General features: G+C 38.5%; 1 protein-coding gene across 9 annotated transcripts in view; it reads right to left on the reverse strand.

The window, feature by feature from the left end:
• TENM2 (teneurin transmembrane protein 2) overlaps positions 1-21,925 on the reverse strand; it is a 1,471,143-nt gene that overhangs the window by 204,685 nt on the left and 1,244,533 nt on the right. For all 9 annotated transcript variants that reach the window (XM_085236695.1, XM_085236691.1, XM_085236690.1 and 6 more), the window contains one exon: positions 2,905-3,114. In XM_085236695.1, coding sequence (XP_085092821.1) covers positions 2,905-3,114 — 210 coding nt within the window. The remainder of the gene's footprint in view (positions 1-2,904; positions 3,115-21,925) is intronic.

Here is a 21,925-nt window from a genome sequence, read left to right on the forward strand (position 1 = left end):
AGTAGTTAGCCTGTAATTGCAGAGATGGAAGCAACCATAAGTGCACAATCAGCCAAACAGAACACCTATACAATGAAATCAGCAGAAGTCTTCTGCAAATATTTCTTTTTCAGTATGCGCTTTGAGGACTGTGAGAGAATAATTTAAAAAGAGGAACCCAGAAAGTGATAACTGGCATTTATTACTGCTTAAAGATTTTCTGGAATCTAAACTGTGAATCTACATGTTTTCGAATATTTATTTTTAACCCAAACCCAAATTTAAACAAAATATTCATCTACTATCTTCCAAAAGTCTAGAGGATGTTCCTAAATTTACATAGCCCCTAATATAAATTAATAACAGATATATAAATACAAAAATAATAAAACTGTGGTCCACATTTCTATAACATGTAAAAGCTACTCTAAAAACCTTACAGGAAGAATAATGAGACAAAAAAGGTAAGCTTTTCCAATTTGAACTGCATGTCACTGTCTGCAGTATTTTCTTATAAACTTCTGAAAGGAAACAAAGTTCCTACCTGACAAATACGGATAGGTTTCTACAGGATGTACTAAATCCAAAGAGCATGTGCCATGAAAGACTCTAAATGTTAATCAATTATGCTTTTTTCCTATGCCCTGAAAACTAACAGAAAGCCACAATATACTACGAGTGCTTATTAAAGAAGAAAATTGACTATTTGGGGGAAAAATATTAAAGTACAGAATGAACACCTCAGCTATTAATAAACAAATCAAAGCATATCTAAGCATGCTGAAAAGGTTCCTTGTGTCAGCCATGGTAACATGTGCGAAAAGAAACAATGAATAGCATTTAAAACAAAACACAAAGAGATCTTCCATTAACTTTTCAGATGTTTTTTTACTACAGCTTGGTCCATTTGACTACAGAAGAAAAGCCATGCATGGTCTCTAGCTGCAGCAAAAATACCAAGTACTCAGTGTTCAGGGACTCTTCAGTCTCTAAAACCTACCTGCGATTTGCTTCTACCAAGCAGCCCTCACTATATCTCTCTCTCAGTCTCCTGCCTTTTAAAGCTTTGTAAACTGATAAATCACATCCTTTAGCCAAACAACATTCTCTGTTTTCAGTTTTATTTTTTTTTCTCTCCCTTGTTCATCACTCAAATTCATCCATTCCTGAGCTCCAAGATGACGCGTGCTCGCCCCCCAGAACTCACTCCATACTCAAGGAGGCCCATCACCAACTGGTGAACAGGCACTGCATTCTCCACAAGCGTCACTTTGCTCTGCTCTGAATTTCTTCTGCTATTTTACTGCTCTACTACTTGGTTTCACGATGCCATTCTGATATTTCTTCTCAGTTCCCACGTACTGCCTTTCAAACAATGTTAGTAACAACATATAACTGTGATCATGGCAGATTTCACAGAGAGCAAAATGCAAACTATTTCATTAAATAGATCACAATTACTCCCAAACGGCTGAATCCTTCAAAGGACTCTTGACGGTTATTTAGTTATCTACACTGACTTAAAAATAGAATACATTTTACCTACATATCCATATTTTTCTATATTCCCACATAATTTCTATAGTTACTGCTGAGTTTCCAATTTTTTGTAACTGGAGATTTTGGGACTTGCATCTCTTGAGATCAGCCCCAATCTCTCTAAAAGAAAAACAAGCAAAAATACTGTTTTCACATTTTACACCCTGAGATCTCGAGACCAAGGAAGGAAACATGCTCAATATCTGAATTATAATTCCTTTTAATGTATGTAATAATAGTTACCGCAGATGATATTTAAAAATATCTTACTTAGCAAAAGGATTACAGAGTTAAAGGACAGTTCAAAATGGAAGTTACTATGGATGTCTGTAGGCCGAACTCATGCCAAGGCAGGACAGCTCTGAGATCAGATAGCTCAGCATTTTAACTGACTCGTTCTTCCAAATATCCAAGGGCAGAGACTGCATCGGCTCCCTAAAAACTTGTTCAACACTTAGGGAAATATTTTATCTCTTATCCACTCTGAATCTTTTACTTTTCAACTTCTGCTCATTTTCTCATATTGCCACTGTTCACCACCAATATTTACAGGGCATAATTTAAATCTACTTTATGTATCCACAGAGGCAAAAAGCTCCATGCTACATGGTGTCTCCTACACTGTTCAGATTTGTAGTTTTGTACTTTTACAGGTAAGAGAGACCTTGAGCAGATCAGTAAGTGCATTTAAAATTAAGCAAAAAATAATAGCTTCTTTTTGTTTTGCTTATAATTCTGAAAGAAAAAAAAATTGCATCTTCATTTTTCAGTTTTTCAACATCAAAATTAAATAAGGCATTTGCTAAAAAATAAGAAAAAAAGAAGAAAAACAAAAAAAAAAAAAGGAAAGAAAACCCTAAGAACTACAGAATACATGGCTGATAGCAGAACTGCAAATATTTTAAACCAGAAGACATAATGACAAGTATTATTTTGCTGAAAATATCAGGATTTTAGTTATCACAAAGTACAGAATCAGATTCTAAAGCAAGAACACACAGACAGTAGCAGAAGGAACACATTTCCAGATACAGAACCTCATCACTACATTAGGTGTTGGCTTAGCCTGTGCAGAATAAAAAGACCACTGCGTGTATATCTCTTTTACAAGAAACACACTTTGAAAACTAAATTTCTTAGATGACAAGCTTTCAGTAATAATTTTACAGTGCTTATAACACTTAAAAAGATCTCTATAAAAAAACAATAGAAAAACATATAGTATGTTTTCAAAAAAGTTTTGGTGAAATAAAACTATGATTTTCTGCCTCATTTCCCTACACGCTCTTAATTTTCAGGTGATGAAAGAACACATTTGCAAAATAATGTATAAAACGAGAACAAACACATCACAAACAAACTCCATATGTTTGCAATTTTTCTTACCACTGCTGGATGCCTGCTGTGGCCCTGAACATGCTCTTAGTAGGTATGAATTAGGAGAGAACTCCTCATCAGGATTGGTGTCCATGATTTGATGGGACGTATTGCTGTCTAGCAATGGCATCTGGCAGCTAACTGGTGGAGGATTATGAGAACTGGGCAGCTGAGCAGATGGGAGAAGGCTAGACGAGGATGTAGGTGGAATGGGACGACCTGGGAAAGAGGACACAGGGATCAGAGATCAGCAGTGAGCGTAATGAAAAAAAAAAAGGAAAACAAATTCTTATTTACTCTTTGCTTCTGTGAACTTTCATAACTTGATATCAATCCATTCCATCAAATGCACACAAATGAAGGCAGCTTTTTTTTTCTTTTTTTTTTTTTTGTGCAATGCCCATTAGAATATTACTGTTTGTAGGGATGAAAGGAATAGGAGAAACAAGTATTCTGATTTTTGCAAGTTTATCCAGAGCATTGGAGAAATCATTCATGAATAATTTATACACAGGAAAATATGACCTCTGTGATCCTGCCAAAGTCTGTGAGGCAAAGAGAGATCTGCTGCATGTGAGCTACAAATGTTAAAATGCAGCAAAACTATTTGAAATGGTGCATTCTGACTTCCACCATTTTTAAAGAAACAGTAGCAGAGCATATGCATGCTATCTTTCTCCTTAGCTACTTCTTCAGTTCTGAAAGCAGAACACTACTCTTTGTACGAATCACATTAAGGTTTAAAATTACATTAGGATTTAAAAAAAAAAACACCACAAACAAAAACCAGCAATCATTGGAAGGTAACAAGAGGCACTTTAAAAGCTCTCACTGTCTGACACCAGTAAGCAGCTACCTTCAAAAAATCTGAAGTAACAAAACCAGCTGGATTTAGACAAATGACTATTATGCTTAGTTTTCATTGCATTTTTAACTCTGGATAAACTGATGGTAAGACCAAACAGCCAAGTTATCACAGGGCAGAAGTCGGTTTAAGCTACTTGATAACAACTCCATGTACCTTCTTTTATGCAATACATTCAACATGTACCCAATATTTTCCTTGCAGACTTTTATTTACCAAGAAATAACTCTAATATTGATGACATGAATAATTACTGTTATTAACTCATGATTGTGCCATTCTTGTGAAAGTCTACAGCACATGTTCCAAACAATCAACGAAGTAGAAGAGAAAAAGCAGTTTCAAATCATTTATTTGCAATGTGTAGGAAACAAGAAGCAAGACTGAGGTTTGACACACCTTAGATAGGAACATGACACAGTGTACACCCTGTGTATTTAATTCTCACATATTCTGGTGTTGCTTCAAGTTTATGAAGTTAAAAGAAGAAGCGTCGTATATTCAGAATCTTCATTTACAGCAGCATGTGGGAATGCATTAACTCTGTTCTGAAAATACTGCACATGAGGGGCGATGAGGTGAAATAAGATTTTGCCCTCTGTGCAAACCTCAGGACATACTTTAAAGAAACTTAGGTACACGTTTGCAGAATACATCGAGACAGATGAAGGAGCACCAAAGACAATGTTTTGGCCAAGCACAGCTGATTGCACTGGTTCATGAAATAATACAGCCCTAATCCCTGAAGACAAGGTAACATTTCCAACTAGGACATTTCTGTTTGCAGCTTAGATCAAACAACAGGTATGAAGTTCTTACACAGTTGCACTTTTTTTTTTTTTTTTTTTTTTTTGGCCGAAGCAGCCTCCTAAGGAAGATTTGTCCATAAGCACCTGTTAATTGAAAAACATAGATGCCTGTGAGCCAAGCATCATACTGCCAATCCGTACTGTGGTTACATTTTCCAATAAACTGCCAAATGTGATTAAAGCTTTTCTCACAGTTGGGGTACTGTGAAGTTAATTTCTGGTGTCTATTTGACACTGAACTCCCACCACAGCCTTTCCTGCTATGGCAGTTGGGCTCCTGCAGTGCTGCTTCTCCCTCTATGGCTCTTTCTCCTCTACTCCCTGAAACATGTAGAAACATCTTAAAACACCCATCCTTCTGCACAAGTTAACAAGAAATGAGCTGAAAAATTACTGAAGAGAAACAGAAAGGCACATGCAGAACTTCAGTTTTGTTTCCTTGGGAAATGAGTCTAAGGGCTAACTCTCTACAGGACCACAGTAGAAGGACTGGTTGTAAAATTACCAGAGAGGTGAATGTTTGCAGTCAGGCTATAAAAAGCACAATAAATACCATTTATTAGTTACTATATATTCTTAAGATAGAGACAATGGTTTTGATTCATTCTGTTGAATACTAGTTTCTTGGTCAAATAAATTCAATGTGTTACTGAGCAGACTGAGCTCTATCGGTTCTGGAAACCCGACCTTCTTGTCAGAACTGCTCTGTGTCTGCAGATACCCTCACAGTCATATTTTGAAACCTTCTGTTTCTCAAAATGATTCTAATTCCCCTCATTTCACAACGAGTCTCACATTACCCTACTGTATTATAAAATATCCTGTGATACAGATGGTAATCTCAGTCTTCAGAATTTACATCCATAATGTAAAACAGAAGCTGGTACAATTTATATCTACTCTTCAAATATTAACATTATAAAGCTTCTATAAATAAGATTTTAATCTTGTCGTGCACTGACAGAAATCCTATGTAATGGATACTTACTTCTACTGACAACAGTAATGTAATTGTGTCATATCCCCAAAGAAATGTAAAACAGATATAAATGCTACAAAAGGGAAAACGAAGTCCAGAGGCTGTTGTGTTACAATTTCAGTAGGAAAAAATAACACCAGTTCTTCACATGTGCACATGCATGGTTGTACTGCATAAACACACAAATGGCACAAAAAGATATCGAATACAGTATTTTAAACTAAAGCAAGCAAACACTCTCCCCCCACATTTTTTTTTTCCTTATATTCTTTTCCTTGTTACTTTCTCCTGTCATTAATACTATTTCTCAATGAAAGAAAAGCTTGACAGCTCTCCTTCAGGAGGGCTTCTGATTTTGGATAGCTTTGCACTTCCATGCTATACGACATCTCATTCTGCAAGGGCCTTCTTTTTATATTTTTCTATTTTACTCTCTTTATCATCGCTTATATTTCTTTTCTTTTCTCCCCCACATAAGATGATATAGTAGACAACAAAGAGTTATTTCCATTTTTTCTTTTTTAACAGTGTCACATCTCTCTTCATCAACTCAGGAACTTCTATGAAACAATTACAATTCCTCAATTACAGTTCCACTCTAAATCCCTAAGGCTTAAAATCTGCCTTGTAGTCAACAATCAAAAATCAGGCCATGCTTGTAGCTGGTAATGATGTCACAGGCTTACAACCATCCCCAGCAATGCACCCACAAAAGCTGATCAGATACTGGTGTGAAGATTTCCTTTTAAGAAAGACTTCTCATTAAGGACAGCTTCACAGACAGATAGAGGTTGAATAAGGCACAAATAAAGACCAAATTTCAAACTTATAGAAGAGCAAGCTCCCCTCCTGATGGATAAGATATCACTAATGCCTGGAAAAGTTTCAGGAGTGTAAAAATTATAGAGTTCTTTGGGGCAACATGCCAGAGTGATAAGGAGTGACTGGAACAAGGTCACTATCTTCTTGTTTGAGAATGAACTTCAGGAGGGAGAGAACTGCATGTGAGAGATCTTACTAGAAGAATAAGGCCAAAAGTTTTATCGTAATGGGAACAGAAATATGTGTAATGGGCATCAGCATTCAAATGGCATTGGTAAAGTCCAGAGGCAAAAATAACGATGTAGGCTCCTCAGATACCTGAAGTCCCATCATGCAGCATTTAGATCAAAGCTAACACAATCACTCAACTAAAACATTCCTAAGAATGTACAAAAAGGTATAAACATTTATCTGATGATACTAGTTTGACAGATGAAACACTCAACTCTCGAGTGGTAGTTCAACCTGACTGTAAAACAGGAGCAGGAGAGAGAACTCCTAGGGCTCCTGTCTGCTGACCTGGATGTCTCAAAATTCAGATAATCCTCAGTGGCATTTTCTGGTACGCCTGAAAAAGGAGAAGCGAGATTATGGTTTTGGGGCTTTTCCATTGTGACTTGCTTGGACATGTGAAGCAGAGGAAATTGCTGAGGTAGTCTATCACTGACTTCCAAATCCTGCTTGTGTTTTTCCTGAAACAAGTTTCTAGGCTTGAATAATCACTTCATGTTTTAGAGGGAATGACATTTCCTTTTACTTACATATAAAGAGGCTGTTAAGTGATGTTCCTGACAGCACCATTAGCTACGAGACCCAAAAGTACAGCAATCTCTATCCAGGGAGTCCATGACTGAGGAAGTGACAGGGTCAGAACGGGTGACAAGCTTAGTACTGCAAAGCTGCCATGTGAGCCCACTGTGTAGCACAGCAACAGTGCTGCAGAGAAGACACTCTCGAGTCCAGACACCTGTAAGACAGCTAATACCAATTCTGCTCATCTTAATTGCAGTAACACGTTTGGGAAAAGGATACTGCCATTGCTGTTAGTGTAAGAAACCAAAACCCACCAACAGCACTACCCCCTACCACCCCCAAAATGAAAAACTACCGCTTGCAATCACTCCTTCTTATCATACATATAACTGAGACACAATCAAAGAAAAGAAGCAGGCTGCTTATCAGTTTCTGAAGTTTTGAGATGTATTTTGCATATTCTCCCTTCTTTTCTCTCCCTGAACTCCCGCTCAAAAGATCTGTGGAGTTTCGGAGGCAAATAAAATCCACATGTGTGTAAAAGTCCAGCCCTGATTTTCCACTGTGGTATGTGAGAGAAAGCAGGGAACACACAGGATGGAAATGAGTGAAATGTAAGAATTTTGACCTGTGAGCAGGGACTTTGTAAATACCCATTTCAAAAACACATCTTGAAGAGCTGCTATCCAGCCTCTTGAGTTAATTGTAATATAGTATGGTATTACTATCTCTAACACCTTTCAGGAAAAATAATTTTTGTAAGTATTTATGTAATATTTATGTATATGCTTCCCCACATACACTTAGGCAGGAATACATTGTTTCCAAAAACGAACATTATTCTAGGAGTCAGACTCTCCGAATTCAATTCAGACTCTTAAAATAGCCATTTTGCCATAACTGTGTCAGGGTAAAGATCACAACCTCTCAGCTGCTATCCCACACACCTAAGTTATCCTTTTCAATTCAAAAAGTTGACACCAGAAAATTTGGAGTCTCAAACATAGAACTCAAAGCTTGCTATATGTGTGGTGCAATTTTCTAGCTTCTCCTGTAGACAGATCTCACTTCTAAGGTTAGGATGTACATTACAAAAATCAGGGCAGATTTTATCCCCCTCCTTTTTTTTTTTTTCCTTATTTCAGGAAACCCAGAAAGCCAAACAGGAGCACTGTGTGAAACACAGGGCAGGACCTGCTTCCACGAGCACAACAACTCACTCCACAGAGCACAATGCACTTCTGACTGTATTTCCAGCTCAGCTTAATTGAAGCACCTACATTGTCAGCAATGTTAAGTTCACTTTAAAGAGTGAGAAACATTGCTAAATGTGTCAGGAAACAACTAGATAGCACAACAAGCATTTTTTTGCAGTGCAAAGCACTATAAATTAAGCAGGCAGCTGATGAAGGTGAAACCTTCCTGAGATACAGCACATTCAGCACTCTCCCTATTCCTCCCAGAATAATTGCTTTTTTTTTTTTTTTTTTTTTTTTTTTTTTTTACAAGAAAAAAAACCCATCCTTCAAATATTTGTGCAAAGCAAGTCCTGCCAATGGGCTGGGCACTCTCACGCGGAGTCACACTTACTAAATCATACATCATTATAGCTGGCATAAGAAATATTTATATTTTGTATCTGATGAAATTACTATAGGTAACAGGCATCAGGAAAAACCATCCATTCTCTGCACCGTACCAGCATCTATTATTTTTGTAGCAAAAACAGAATTTGTACTTCAGTGCACTGGAGGTCAGCACGGAGGCCCAGCAGGCAAAGCTGTTGTCATGGGAGAGAGCTGTGTGCCCTCAGAGCTCAGCAGGCTGAGGGGCCGCCCAGCAGGTAACTCCTCTGCAAAGAGCTCTGAAGGCAGCTCCATTAACTCTGTATCTGCCGGGCTGCATTTCAAGTCGACAAGACAAAAAATAGAATAAACCCCAAATGAAGTGTATAAGAAGAACAGGGAAAGAGTACTGACAGTCTGTGATCATTTTCCTCAGCATCGAGGTATTTCAGTTTGCATAAACTCCTGCTGCACTTTTACTGTAAGGCAAACAAGCTTCAAAAATCACAAAAAAAGATAGAGACAAATCAGGATCCTGGATGATAGTTACCACTGAAGAAAGGTACTCCCAGTGCTTCAGAAGCTCATGTCTCTCTGGAAGTAGCAAAACAAAACCAGTCAAGCCTTTAAGAGAAGTGATTTCACATTGTCTATTTCACAAGAGTCAAAGGAGACAATAAGGTCTTCCCAGCGCATGGGGCTGATATTCTTGCACAGATCTGCTCATTGATGCTTACAGGCATTTCTCTGCTTTAAAAGAGACAGTCAGGGCAAGTAAGAATGAAATAAAAACCGTCATATCGTACAGGGAAGAAAAGGCAAAAAAGGTGCCTCTGCAAGAATTAGGAGAGAAGGTCAAAGGAAGCTAGATACAGTAGGTCATAATTTGTGATTTATATAGCAGTGAACTAATGAAGCCAAACCTGCCCTATATTTTTATATCTTTCCCACTTCCCACTGAACAATACTCTACGTGCACTGATTAGCTTTTTCAAAACTTCTGCTGTGCAAAAAGTGTAAAATCAGAGCAAGAGTGCGAACAGAGTGAAGAAAATGGGAAAAAAAACCAGAAAATTACGTAGCCACAGTATAGGCAAGAACTGTCCCCAAAAGCCAATTTCTATCATGAAGTGAGGTGTGTTTATCTGTCAGTCTCACCCCCCAGAGCAGAGCCACAGGGCCGTGCGTAGTGCAGAGCCCAGCTGCACCGCTTTCACCAGCACAGGGCCTGCTCTGCCCAGCAAGCAAACATCTATGAAGTGGGATTGCTTCATTCGCAGCGCTGCCCTCGGGCACTGAGCAAACTGGGGGCTGGAGACCTGGGGGCTCACTCTGCTCCTTGGGACTACCTGCAGCCATCATCCTTCAGCATTTCACTCAGACCCCTGAAGCGTTACTGATTTTTTCATTTGGTGAGTTTTTCATTTGAAGGAGCACTGGAGTTGAAAGGATTGCATTGCAGTTCCCCAGAATGTGAGCTGAGCATCAGTGTTCCCAAGGCCTCACGGCAGCCCCGACACACAGCCTGTAGTGCTGCGGGTGAGTGCAAGCAGTCACAGCTGCCAGACCTCCACAGGTGGTACGGAAGCCAAACGTAGCGCAAGTGATTACCATAATGGGGGGAAAAAAAGTCAAGAAAGCCTCCAAACAAAACCTGGAAATAAACCTAGATTCTTTGAGAAATAAATGCTTTAAATCTCTCTGGCACAGCAATGCTACAGTTCTAGTTACACTTTGACAAAGGACAAGAAATTGTTTATGAGGAATTATATGTGATAGAAAAAAAGAAAAAAATTAAATGGCCAATGATTTTTGTGACCACAAAAAAAAATATCTGATTTTTCAATTGATATTTGATAGAGCATATTCAATACGAACATATTGTATCTTCCTTATCTTCTCTACTAGACCCATTTTCTGCACAGAGAAATATATTTTAAGAAAAGGGAGAAACAAAGAAGAATCATTACGTGCTGGGCTCCGTTTATTTTTTTTTTTACTTCATTATGGAAACATCCTGCAAACTTGTGCAGGCGTTGTTAAGTTCCTTAAGACATTTCACCTCTGTGCGGTTCGTATTTCCTAAAGCCCAGTGCTTCTATAGTTCTTGAATATGAAAATCAATGCAAGGTACTATCATTACTGAAATCTATGCACAAAAGTAAGGCTAACTTGGAAATCAATAACTTCTCTTGCGGCTTTTAGCATTAAAATCAAAGCCACATTAATTTTCCCAGGCAATCCATCTAAAAATGCTATCAGCATTACAGAATTTGGATATTAAAAATAAGTAGACAGTCATGACTCAAAAATTCGGCCTGTAAAGAAATAATTTGTTGCTGTCCAAAGCTAACATCACTTAATTCTTGTCTTGTTGAATCATCTGATATCCCTTCCCTTTTTAGTTAAACAAAGATAAATAATAAAAACAATTTACAACTAGAAGATGTCGGGGTTTTGCAGCTGTTCAATGTCTTTTGGGGAGATTAGATTTTGTAATGAAAAGATATAACCCTCATTTTATAAAAGCCGTTGCTGTCTTGGGAAAAGCATCAGTGAATAAGATTAGAAAACTCTTACTTCTTGAACATATTATACTAGCAAGCTGATTACTTGGCATATGTTTAATGATACTTTCCTAGCTGGAGAAGAGTAATTTGTTTCACTGATTTTTTCCCATCACTCCTAAAGTCAGAGTGTATTCTCAACTCTCACCGTACCTCTGATTGAGCCAGGAAAAACTGAGGGAGAAGAAACACAAATTTGGCTGAACATAAAGCACAAGAACTTGCATCAACTCCACATCCCTATTAAAGGCTCTACTGAACTAAGAATACGAACTATAACTGACAGTACATTATAACAACTCGTCAGCAGTTGTTATAACTGAGGCACAAAAATAATACTCTAAAATTAGGGGTGTATTTGGAAGAAACTTTCCAAAAATTTACAGCCACCATCACATATGACTGAATTTCCTCCTTTGGAAACTTAGAAATATAGAAACCGGGGAGGAAAAAAAAAAAAACAAAACTATTTACCAATTTTATCAGCTCATACAGAGCAATGCATTCATGAAAGGGAATTTCAGCAATGAAAGGATCATAATAAGTTCTTAGATGGATAATTACCAGGAGCCATATGAAATCTACTACCTTACATGAACCTACAAATAGATGATTTGAACTTTATTCCAGTGACAGAGTTTGAGCTATGTGATAAAAACTTGTTTAAACTATCCAAACACCCCCTGTTCACCTTCACCTTGTTTTATCCAAATTCCAAACGCTTATGCCACCTCCATTACATATCCTCCTGTCAGTCGTTGGCATTAATGGTATTAAGGACATTCAATTCCAGAAACCTTTCAACAATTAGTGATACAAGTGCTTGGCAGCACTGCTAGGTGGGAAAAATAATGCTATCTTGAGCAAATATGAGAAAATTCAGACGTAATCATTCAGCAAACTCCATGAAAGTTATGCATAGCCAGTATTAACTGGTGGGTTTTGGGTAACAATCAGAGAATTTGTGATAACTCCTTGCAACTTGCTGAGAAAGCATTTCAGATTTCTGACAATCAAATGTAAAAGAAACACAAGGCTTCACAGGATCAGTACTGTAGAAATGGGGAAATGAGATAAACAATATATTCAAAAACTGCTGTATCGCAGTGCCAGTGCTATGTTCTGGCTAATTCTGCTTTTGGTTATTGAAGTCTGCTTTTTAGTAACACCTACAGTGTGAACACAGCATTCCTCTTCCTACATCTTTGTGCAATGCACTCCTGAGTCAGTGCTGAGCACCTGCTCTGATAGGCTCTGGAAATGTCTGCATTTCAGTGCTGGGAAGCACTAAGATGCACTAAGTATCACCATAACTATCTACTGCTATTGACGCTGACATAAAATACATTTACATGACACAACCTTGATGTTTACAGTTTTCTTTCATCTTAAGATCTCATCCTGTATTTCTTGCACAGCACAGGAAGCGTTGGGTATACAAGGACACAAAGGCATGACTTTGCAGCTATCTAAGCCACTGCAGGGATCTTCCAAAATACAAAAATACTTAAGCACCTATGTTCCCTGTAACCTTACTGCATCAGCAAGCAAATTAACATCTTCTTTCCTTAAACATTTACTGGATGCTGTGAATATTATGACATTTTTGACCGAACATTTGTGTGCCCTGAGAGGAAGCTATCAGGCCTATAAGAAATCCTGCTTCAAAAGTGAACATTCCACAACTTAATAACAAACCACAGTAAAATCTCAGCTCCATTTAAGTCAATATAAATTGTATTTTTGCCTTTAGCACAGCCAGGATTTCACCCTAGAGTCCTAAAAAGCTTTTGCATAGAGAGAAGCTTCCCCAGCAGAAGTCTGTTACTGACTTCAACTCTGGGGCTGCTGTCGATTCAGAACGGTCCATTGAGCTCAGATCTGGAAATACAGCTTGGAGCTAAACTGCAGTTAAAAATCAAAGGGGAAATGAAACACCATCACTAATATGGAGCTAGGCCTATTTAGTCCCTTTAAAAACCTCTCTGATGTCTTCTCGTGAAGCAGGCTATTCCCTGAAGAAGACATAGAATACATAAAGCATCCAAATACAAGGTTTTGGACAAAACTACCAGACCACTTTCAAAGGAGCAATTTAAGTGCAGGTAAAATTCTGCTTACCATTAGCATTGATTAAAATTTGGAATAGTTTTCCCCTTTAGAATCCATTTCTTGTCCAGTTTGGAAAGTAGACCCAAATGAAGAAACAGAATAAAAACTACGAAGGAAAGGAAAATATTTACTGTTTGTGGGGCACACTTAAATGAACACTGCCATCTGCATACTTTTCTTGCAAAAAAAAACCCCAAAACAAAGAAACAAACAAACAAAAAAAAAACCCCTTAAAAATGGTGATTTCTGAAGTGAGAAGGTTTATTTCAAATTTCACTTCATCTGAAAAGATTTTAGCCAAAATAAAAGCTTTCAGAGAGGCGGATTCCAACACAACAGCTATCAGACCATTGACTATTCTAGCACTGGTGTGTATCACCATAATTACTGGCACACTGGGAGAGCAGTACAGGAAATTAAAAAGATAAAATTTCCTTTTAATGAAAGGAAATCACAGAGATGAAAGACTACTCCATGGAAAAGGGAGCTTCACTTTGCAGTACTAAGAAAACCTATAGCCTTATTAAAAGGCATTTGCAAGCACAAAATTAGATATGTTAAAAAGGTAAGAAATATTTTAATTACAGCTACAATTAAATTTGCCAGAAAGAATTAATAAAAATTGGGATAAATATTCTTCCCTTAAAAACAATTGCAGGGCTGTATTCCAGACTTTTCTGTAAAGCAAAAAACCCAGCAAAATCAAACAGGCTACAGAATAGCCTGGATGTGCCATTCTGTACTGCAACACGAACTGGATCTTTAAAATCATGACAGTTCCTCTCATCTTTTTGATCTTAAGGCACTTTATAACTACAGCTCAGAAATACAGGGACAAAGAAGAATTAAAGCAACTGAAGCTGAAATATGCTACTTTGGAATCCAAAGTTTGTTTACACCATTAGAAGGCACTCAAATATATATCCCCATAAATGACAAGGTCCCAGCAGCAAATTAACAGGAACAATTTTCCCATCTCAGGAGCTGTCAAGATGGGCTCTGTTAGCCAATTTATCTTACTCCAGCACATCTCTGGTGCTTGTCAATCAATATGTGAAACATTTGGTGCTGATTGCCATTTTTCTATCCACTTCCTTTTGCCTCTCGTACCAGGCAATTTACTGCAAGTCAATCAAGGTTGAAGCAGACCTTGTTTAAATAAAACACTGTTGAGATCTTTTCACACCAACAGTTTCAAAAACAGAATGAGCTGTAGCTTTTCACATTTACATTTATACTACTTTTTCTATTTTTCCCAAATGCCATGCTCAAGTTATAAGTCATAACTCAGCTGAAGGATTAGGGACAAAGTGATCAGGGAAGATGAACTGAATGTAACTGTATGCACTTTTACTGTCAAAAATTCAGTTTATCAAAGGAGACAGAAAACATTAAAAGGTACTTAAGGAGAATGGGATGATTTCTCTTTCACCCTGGCTTGATGTCTGGCCCCCATACCAAAAATCTTTGTCTGCACTTCATCGCTCAGGACAATCACTCAAAGGAGATAAACTTCTGAATTTGTAGTTAACATGTCACCAATAAAAGTATGAGGGAGATTGGTTCTCCCAGCCAAAAGTTTAATGGTAAGTGCCCCATGTCCAGATGCTGAGCACAGTCCTTTCAGTTTCTAGTTTTGCTATGGATTGCAAAAAGAACCACATGTCCATTCACAATAGCAGAGCATAAAATCAGAGTCTTCTTACAGCAGGAAATGAATACTTGAAGCACGCATTTATGTGCTAAATCAATACGGGCTGACGCCACCAAATTATTCAGTTATATCTTGTTATTTATTTTTTCCAAATACTCTAAATCTGATGGCATATAACAGCAACAAACGAAACTGCAAGTCAGGACAATTCCTGAGATCCCAGAAGTAAAAAACCTCCTAAGAAAACCAGAGAACATCTTCCACTCCATAGAAAAGGAGATAAGGGAAGTTCGTCTTCAGTTGTTAACGTTCTTATTAATAAGCATATCCATTCCTATTCCCTTTTTAATGTTGAATGATGTCAGGGTGTCGGGCACCTCCGTTTCCAAAAAAAGCTCAATACCATACATGATATACTATATGATGTACTAGAAAACAAACACCTTTTGAAAGACAGAAAAAAACCCATTTGCTTCTCCGGTCAACAGTTTACAGCTATCACTAGAGCATAAAAAGAGATTAGGTTATCAAAAGGATTCCTGACATAAAAATCAGAAATTTGCCTACACACTGTAACGTGTCCTGATGGGAACATCCTCACTCATTTGTTAGAACTGTAATATGAGACCCGTATCTTCCTAATTCACAATGTATACAATAATATCCATAATGCATCTATAACAGTCAATCACTGGCTGAAAAATACAGAATGTGTCACTTAAGCTGTACACAATCACCAGTCCTATCCCTGTAATGGCACTTAAAAAGCCATCCTTACAGCAATAGTTTTGGCTAACACAATGCATGATCAAACTCTGATATGTTGTGTCTCACTGCCTTTTCAATAAAATGTACACTAGAAATCCTAGAAATGTTAAATGCTTTAAAAAAAAGAACAAAAAAACCAAGAAACCAAGCTGACAAGCACACGAGTCTCAAAAAGGAAAGGAAGTCTTGTTGCTTATCCTCCCCCATGGGTTGCTGCAGGAAACACTGCTGAGGTCATCCCCAATTTCAGGATAATCTCCCCTCGTGCTGCTGCAGGGCATACGAAAAAAATCCATGTAGCATGTGAGAACCAGACATATGCCACGGATGTTGGTATTATATAAATGTGTGTACACACATGCATGTACACATACATTAGGACATAGGTGTCTTAACCCTAAGAGTCATCCTTCGACTTATATTTGCAAGAAATTTCCCATTACTCATGAGAAGAAAGATGTATGCTTTACTTTGCACTGATATTGCTAAGGGAAAAAAAGATCAGCGAGATAAAGGTAACAAAAGGTCTTTCCCACAAGGTAAAACCAGTCAGCCTGATTCAGGTGTGTATGATGTATTTATGTGCTTCAACAATAGCTGGCAGCCCACAACAAAAATTACTGTACAAGTAGATAACAACTCTGCATTGCTAGTAAAGGCTCCTTATGCTTTGAGAAGGAGTGAGAGAGGTGTTGTGGTGGGGCTGAGCTGCCTACCAGGGTGAAATGACAGAAGACAATGTGTGATTTTTTTCCTAGTCTTTAAAAAGAAAAAAAAAAAAAAAAAAAAAAAAAGCCTCCCACACTAATGCCCAAAGGACCACATTTACGTATTTCCACACATATGTATTAAGAAAATTTGCATTCATTCTTTCCACCTTGCTGTTTGCGCTTACATGGCACGGGGGTGGAGCAGAGGGCTCAGGGGGCCCTCGTTGAGCAGAGCCCAGCACTGCCCTGTGACACAGCAGAGCAGAGCAGCTCTGGCAGTCCAAGTGCTATGGACTGACTGGGCACCACTCACTCGGGAAAAGCAGGAGAGGGGGGAAAGGGTGTCTGCAGTTCGCTTTTCGTTTCTCGCTGCCCTAATCTGTTGGCAGTAGGCAGTAAACTACATTAATCTCTTCGTGCTGAGTCTGTTTTGCCTGTGATGGTGAATGATCTCCCGGTCCTACTCTCAACCCTTGAGCCCTTTTCTATCACATTTTCTCCTTGTCCTTTGAGAAGGAGTGAGAGAGCTGGTGTGGTGGGGTTGAGCTGCCTACCAGGGTGAAACCAGAGCTAAAGCATCCTCAAAAATGTGCCATTTTAATCCTCAGAAAGCTCTGTGCCTACAGCATTTGGAACTTTGCTGCTGGCCAAGGCATGCACAGTAAGTCAAAGCCCCTTCAGTAAGTCCTACAACCCCCTCAGCCCTGCAGAAGCTCTCGGTTTGCAGCACGTTCCTGGCAGGAATGCAGGGTTAGAGCTGGGTCCGTTCATTCATTGGAAAGGGGTTTCATCCAAAATAAAATCAATCAGTACAAATAAACTACAACTTCTTACGAACTGCTTCTCTTTGCTCACAGCAAAGACTGTTTTCATTATCAATATTTTTTTCCGAATAGTCACACCAATTTCTCGGTACACATTTTCTAATTATGAATGTAAATGGAGATGTAAAATGTTTCTGCCACAGAAAAAGCACTAGAGATAAGTGATATTATTTGACAGCTAAGTGAATAAGCAAACAGCCTAAGGCAAAACACTCATATTCCTGTTTCTTGCAGTCCCACCTCCTGGTCTCTGTCCCCCAAATGTTCTCAGAATTCCCTCTGGGCCCTACAATGACTGACTTGCAGAGCCGATGGGGTGTCAGGGAACACACAGTAAGTTTGGTCAGAGCAGACAAAGGAGCAGTGTGCAGAGCTGACACTCACCTGCCGCTTAAAATTACGATCCACCCTTAGAAGTCTGTCACAGATTTCACTCTCCTCACCTTAAACCAGAAATCCGGGACTTCTACCTCTTCTCACCCCTTTCTTTTTTCCCCAGTAACAGACTGTTCAAAGCCTGTAGCTTAATTTTAACCTGAACCTGTAATTTTAGCTGCTGTTAAGGGAATTGCACTTTCATGTCTCTGCAGCCCTGGGGACTAATTGAGGAGATTACCTGGAGGCTCAAGGTCTAAATGCTCAAGGAAGAAAAACCTGTTTAAAACAATTTCTGCAAAGAAGAATGGCAGATATAGGAACAACTACGAGATTTTCCTGTCACTGGAGGTTTTTCTGTTACAAATGACGGTGTGCTGTATGTGATCATGTGCTGGGAAAAACAATAGTAATAAGACACTGAATTGCAGTTTGAAAGGATGTGTGTCAGAGAAGACAGTTAACTGCTGCTGTTTGCATTATACATACACATCTTCCTTACAGGCACAAAAGTACATTAAGCGGCAGCAGCAGCAGCTTCACTTTATGAATTAATTTAAAGCAGCAGTACAATCTCGTCCTCGGCTTCTCCAAAGCTATGAAGAACTGCTTAAACGCTTCTATTTAAACTGCAGATACATTTGCAAGACAGGGAAATGCTCCCTCACCAGTAACATATCCTCCCTGCGGTTAACAGTGACAAATCATTGCCACTATGTTTTCCTAATGATACTCGTATAATTTTTTTGTGCATTTTGTTTGGTTTTGAAGAGGAAAAACCCCCAGCCTTCCCTGTGCAGACACCAAAAGGAACCTTCTGAACAAGTCTGGCCCGCTGCCGCGCGCCAGCCCTGGCAGTGCGCAGGGACACAGCTCAGCTCAGCTGCCCTCGTCTTCCACAACCGTTACCAAGAAAAATGGCAGCGTGCACCTGGCATCGCAGTCACTCCACTCCGCAACGGAACGCAACCGACAGAACAGCACGGGATGTGTTAGAGGAAAGCAAGGAACAAAGAGGGCCTGTAGCGTTCTGCAGTAACATCAAACGGAAGGATTCGTCAGAGAAGAAAGTACAAAACAAAACCCATGAAATAACAACTGTCAGTTAGAAATAATTCTTCAGCAAATGTCAATCTAGGCAGTAAGAAACCGATACCAGAATATGTAATTATAGTAAATGTATGAACTGATATTTTCATGTAAAATGTAAACACTCATATAGGTAATGCGGAATTTGGGAGGGCCTGTTAGCATTTATTGCAGTACAGAAAAACTGACAAAAAAGGAGACTGCTTTCCCTGAAAGTCTTAGGGCTGAAGAGAAGCCTTGATCTGAAAGCCTTAAATTCTAAACAGCGGTCTTTCTTGTCTTTGCTAACTTGCAATGGTGAACAGATGAAATGTGTTAAACACATAAGGTACAAATAGTGTTTCTCTACAGCTATCAAGGAGGTCATGTTACAATGCTACTGCGATCTAAATTGAGTAGATACATAAGAAAGAATGAAAGACAATTTTAAAAGATGCAGTTTTACCTACGCTCTCTGAAATGAAAACTAGAAATCCACACTCCTATCAGCAGAAGTCATGACCCCATCAATACCCGATGTACAAAACTGTTCCAGCAAGGTCAGTTAGCAGCAATAATACATCATGATGCAGTCCATTTGGGGTTTTGTTCTTAAACACTTCAGCAAATGGGCCTGTTTGTTAACTCCAACAGATAATTATGAAGTGCAATAAAAAATTCAAATTATGTTAATAGGCCAGCGAACAACGGCTGTTTGCAGAAATCACTGGCAATTACTAGGCATAATGGCTCTCAATTAAGCTGGAGGGTATTTTCAATCATTCATAATTCACTATTTTAAAAGTATCATAAAAATACGAACTGTTAATAAAACTTTCAAACCTGCAAGGAAGCTGTTTGTCACAAAAATAGCCGTTTATTTTCATACCTTCTTTTCCTTAGGAATGGTATGTGAGAATACTGTTAGTGAAAGGAAGGGAACTACACAGGAGTTGCATCTCCCAGTGCATTTTCTCACAGTACCTCTAAGTGCAAGAGCAGCTGTAACGCTTTCTTAAGCAACTTCAGCTTCCCACAGGAGAATGGTCAGCAATCGCACAGGCCTTTACCATTTCTATTTTTACATCCCACAGCTCACTAAATAAACTGTAAGGCACTTGTTATGAGAACTGAGAGTCTCGCTGCTTGGCCACTTACCAATTTATACTTAGGTATTTTTCATGGGAATAAACTGGACAGAAAGTATTAATGGAAGAATTCAGGCCTAAAAGAAGCTCGATGCAAAGTACATATCAATGAAACAAAACTATCATATTCAATAAATGAAGTCACTAATGAAAGATCAATTGGCAATAATTGCTATTTACGTTTCCACTGAAACTATCATGCCCATCACATGTACAACCCTGCATTAGGAAAATGGCACTTTAATTACTAAATTCCACTCACAGCTTTAGTAGTTATAATCCACTGATTCGGTAGGGACACTGCTGTATACACACACACACAGACACACATATACATACATACACACACACCCAAGTGTACGAGTTGATTTTCTGTAAATTGAACTTTCTTCCCTAATCGAACCGCTTCAATCTTTCCCCTGCCAGCAAGCAAAAGTTATTTCATTTTTATTCCAGAACATTTGCATACACATTCCTGAGAAAATCATTCAAAACTACTTCCTGCCTGTAGAAATTTATTCTTCATATTTCAACAGCAATCAGACTTGAGCACAACACTGTATCAGCAATGGAAGACAATCATTCATCACCCAGACATCATGATCTGCAGAGATTCTTTATTGCTTTGACCTCATTAAAATGGTGCAAACCATGAACTAATACAAATCTGTCTCACTAAATACTTTCCTCTTTAATTTTTTAATAGTTCACGCATGAAGGGAAAGGTTAAGGCCAGTTAAAAGAGATACAAATACCATTATTATTGCCTTGACATAACGTTAGTTATTGATTTGGTCATTTTGCGTTAGGAAACCATTAACTCCCATTTTTGAATGAATTAATAATTACACTGTTTATTGGCTTCCCTTTCTGCATCATACTTCTTGTTTTCTTTTGTTAACTTCTTTTTTAGTTCAATTTCTCATTCACTAATTACCTATAATGCCAAGCTTAATAATAAAGTAAATATCAAGTATTGTAGGCAAACAAGGATATCAAATAAGGACTGAACTGTCCTTATAACTCCAAATGGGGGAAAAACATTCCTATGCTATAAAACTTTGTTCTGCCTCATTAAAGGGGCCTACAGAAAAGCTGGGGACGGACTTTTTATAAGGGCATGCAGAGACAGGACAAAGAGGAATGGTTTTAAACTGGAAGGAGGGTAGATTCAGAGTAGACGTTAGGAAGAAATTCTTTCCTGTGAGGGTGGTGAAGCACTGGAACAGGTTGCCCAGAGAGGCTGTGGATGTCCCCTTCCTGGAGGCATTCCAGACCAGGCTGGATGGGGCTGTGAGCAACCTGGTCTAGAGGGAGGTGTCCCTGCCTATAGCAGGGGGTTTGGAACTAGATGAACTTAAAGGTCCCTTCCATCCCAAATTCTAGGATTCTATGATTAAGATCATCATATCATACTGACAGACACTTAAAAGCTTCTAGTGCTGAAAGAACTGTTGAGAAAACGGAAACAAAAGTATTGATAAATGATTACCTTTTAACCTGCAAGTTTCTGCCTTCCTGTATCAGGTCTAGCACAGACAAAACAGGACTCTTGGAGCAGCTACCATTGTCATGCCCCTTCATATTGCTCAGTGCTGTGAGGAGTACACATCATTTCCCTTAAATACAACTTAAAAAAAAAAAAAAAGTTTTGGTTTGAAGTCTCCCAGCATTCCCAGTGACCTCAGTAGCTGTTATGCATGCAGAACTGTGAACAGAATACTACCATTAACATTATAATCCTAGTAAACAAGCATCTGTCTGTCATTTAAAATACAGCATTCTCTGCTAATTTCTGTTATCTGTAAATCTTTTCTGGCATTCCAACTCCACACTTAGCGTGCTGTACACGCTCCACTTTATACACACGATCACTCACACTGGATGTCAGTATCTCAGTATCGTAAAGATAGGCAGGGATTCATTCACTAATACATCTCGATAATAAAAGAAGTATCTACTTAATTATGCAAAAAATAATCAACAGAAACATTTTTATTTATTACATTTT

This window comes from Meleagris gallopavo, chromosome 15, assembly GCF_905368555.1.
Source record: "Meleagris gallopavo chromosome 15, MGAL_WU_HG_1.1, whole genome shotgun sequence".
NCBI classification, from domain to species: Eukaryota; Metazoa; Chordata; class Aves; order Galliformes; family Phasianidae; genus Meleagris; species Meleagris gallopavo.